This window comes from Coturnix japonica, unplaced genomic scaffold (assembly GCF_001577835.2).
Source record: "Coturnix japonica isolate 7356 unplaced genomic scaffold, Coturnix japonica 2.1 chrUnrandom902, whole genome shotgun sequence".
NCBI lineage: Eukaryota > Metazoa > Chordata > Aves > Galliformes > Phasianidae > Coturnix > Coturnix japonica.
Genome location: NW_015440254.1, coordinates 2,209 through 4,918, shown reverse-complemented (window position 1 = coordinate 4,918; position 2,710 = coordinate 2,209). Strand labels below are relative to the sequence as shown.

General features: G+C 56.9%; 1 protein-coding gene across 1 annotated transcript in view; it reads left to right on the top strand.

Moving 5' to 3' along the window:
* The window catches only part of NDUFS2 (NADH:ubiquinone oxidoreductase core subunit S2), a 13,315-nt gene extending 10,809 nt beyond the window's left edge, over window positions 1–2,506 (top strand). The window contains exons 6-7 of the mRNA XM_015851280.2: window positions 687–782; window positions 2,177–2,506. Of these exons, the coding sequence (XP_015706766.1) occupies window positions 687–782; window positions 2,177–2,383 (303 nt within the window). The 3' untranslated portion in view covers window positions 2,384–2,506. The remainder of the gene's footprint in view (window positions 1–686; window positions 783–2,176) is intronic.
* The last annotated feature ends 204 nt before the right edge of the window (window positions 2,507–2,710 follow it).

The window sequence follows — 2,710 nt, the reverse complement described above, 5'->3', positions numbered from 1 at the left end:
TTACGACCGGTAGCGCGCCCCATAATGACAGCCACCAGCCCGCATGTCCTCTCCACCAATCAGCCACCGCGACCATCCCCATAGCACACCACAATCCCCCATAGCCCCACAGCCCACAGCCCCCTCATCTCCACCCACATCTCACCAGGCCCACATCCACCCGCTGACCTCGGACCCGCTGTGCCCCCACAGCCCCCCAACTATGCGCGCTCCATCCCCGCATAAGCCCAGCCAGTCAATCCCCCACAACCCCGCCATCCGTCCCCCATCTATGGGCCTCAGCTTTGGGGTCCTGTTCTGCTCTGTGGGTCTCAGCTTTGGGGTCATGCTCTGCTCTCCATCTATGGGTCTCAGCTTTGGGGTCCCTGTTCTTGTTTCCATTTATGGGTCTCAGCTTTGGGGTCCCTGCTTTACAATCCATCTGTGGGTCTCAGCTTTGGGGTCCCTGTTCTGCTCTGGGGGTCTCAGCTTTGGGGGTCCCTGTTCTATCCTCCATCTGTGGGTCTCAGCTTTGGGGTCCCTGTTTTACTCTCCATCTATGGGTCTCAGCTTTGGGGTCCTGTTCTGCTCTGTGGGTCTCAGCTTTGGGGTCCCTGTTTTCCATCCGTGGGTCTCAGCTTTGGGGTCCCTGTTTTACTCTCCCCCCCCTGCCCCACATCCTGCCCCACATCTCTCTCTCCCCACAGACGTCCATGGAGTCCCTCATCCATCACTTCAAGCTGTACACCGAGGGTTACCAGGTGCCCCCCGGAGCCACGTACACGGCCATCGAAGCCCCCAAGGTGAATTTCTCATGTTATTTGGGGGGTGAGACCCCCAAGGTGCCTCTTATTGTGTTATTTAGGGGGTGAGACCCCCAAGTTGCCATTTCTCATGTTATTTGTGGGGCTGAGACCCCCAAGGTGCCCCTTCTTGTGCTATTTGAGGGGTGAGACCCCCCAAGGTGCCTCTTATTGTGTTGTTTAGGGGGTGAGACCCCCAAGTTGCCATTTCTCATGTTATTTGGGGGGGGTGAGACCCCCAAGGTGTCCCTTGTGTTATTTAGGGGGTCAGACCCCCAAGCTGCCCCTTCTTGTGGTGTTTTGGGGGGTGAGACCCCTAAGGTGCCCCTAATTGTGCAGTTATTGGGGTGAGACCCCCAATCTGCCCCTTCTTGTGCTGTTTGTGTGGGGGGGTGAGACCCCCAAGGTGCCATTTCTTGTGCTATTTGAGGGGTGAGACCCCCAAGTTGCCCCTTCTTGTGCCATTAAGGGGATGAGACCCCCAGGGTGCCCCTTCTTGTGTTATTTGGGATGCTGAGACCAATGTGCCCCTTCTTGTTTGGGGGGTGAGACCCCCAAGGTGCCTCTTATTGTGTTATTTAAGGGGTGAGACCCCCAAGTTGCCATTTCTCATGTTATTTGGGGGCGTGAGACCCCTAAGGTGCCCCTTCTTGTGTTATTTAAGGGGTGAGACCCCCAAGATGCCCCTAATTGTGCTGTTTATGGGGTGAGACCCCCCAAGGTGCCCCTAATTGTGTTGTTTAGAGGGTGAGACCCCCAGGGTGCCCCTTCTTGTGTTATTTGGGGGGCTGAGACCAATGTGCCCCTTCTTGTTTGGGGGGTGAGACCCCCAAGGTGCCCCTTCTTGTGTTATTTAAGGGGTGAGACCCCCAAGGTGCCTCTAATTGTGTTATTTGGGGGATGAGACCCCCAAGGTGCCCCTTGTTTAGGGGGTGAGACCCCCAAGGTGCCCCTTCCTGTGTTGTTTATGGGGTGAGGCCCCCCCAAGGTGCCCCTTCTTGCCCTATTTAAGGGGTGAGACCCCCAAGCTGCCCCTTCTTGTGTTGTTTAGGGGGTGAGACCCCCAGGGTGCCTCTTATTGTGCTATATAAGGGGTGAGACCCCCAAGTTGCCCCTTCTCATGCTATATAAGGGCTGAGGGGGGGGCTCTGTTGGCGCTGCTCCCCCTCTGCCCCCTCCCATCATGTTCAGGGGTGGCAGTGGGGCGCTGGCTGCCCCATGGTTCCCATCTGGGGGTGCTGCTATGGGGCACATGTGGGGCTGGATCCATCAGCTGTGTTATCTCTGCCCTATGGGATGAGTTCAGCTCTGTTATCTCTGCCCTATGGGATGAGTTCAGCTCTGTTATCTCTGCCCTATGGGGTGAGTTTAGCTATGCTATCTGTGCCCTATAGGGTGAGTTCGGCGTCTACCTGGTGTCCGATGGCAGCAGCCGCCCCTATCGCTGCAAGATCAAAGCGCCCGGCTTCGCTCACCTGGTAGGGGGAGATTTGGGGGGGGGGTCCCACATGAGGCCCCATATGAGGCCCATTGCCAGGGGGGTCTCTATAGGGTCTCTATATGGTCTCTATAGGGTCCCTATAGGGTCTCTATGGGGCTGAGCGCTGCCCCAAACCCTGAGCCACAACGTGAAGCTGTTCAGCCCCCGCTCTCATTTCCTTTCTCTGACCACTTCCTCACGTCGCAGCGGGGCTGAATGTGGGGCTGACAATGTGGGGCTGATTGTGTGGGGCTGATGTGGGGCTGCTGGGTCCCTCTGTCACCATATATATATATGTGTGTGTGTGTGTGTTTGGGGGGGGGCACCCTATGTCACCATATATATGGGGGGGGGCACCATCCCACTCCATATAGGCAGCACTGGCCCCACAATGAATCCCTTCCTACCAGCTTAATGTATAGGACCAAACTTTGGGGTCAGGGGTGTC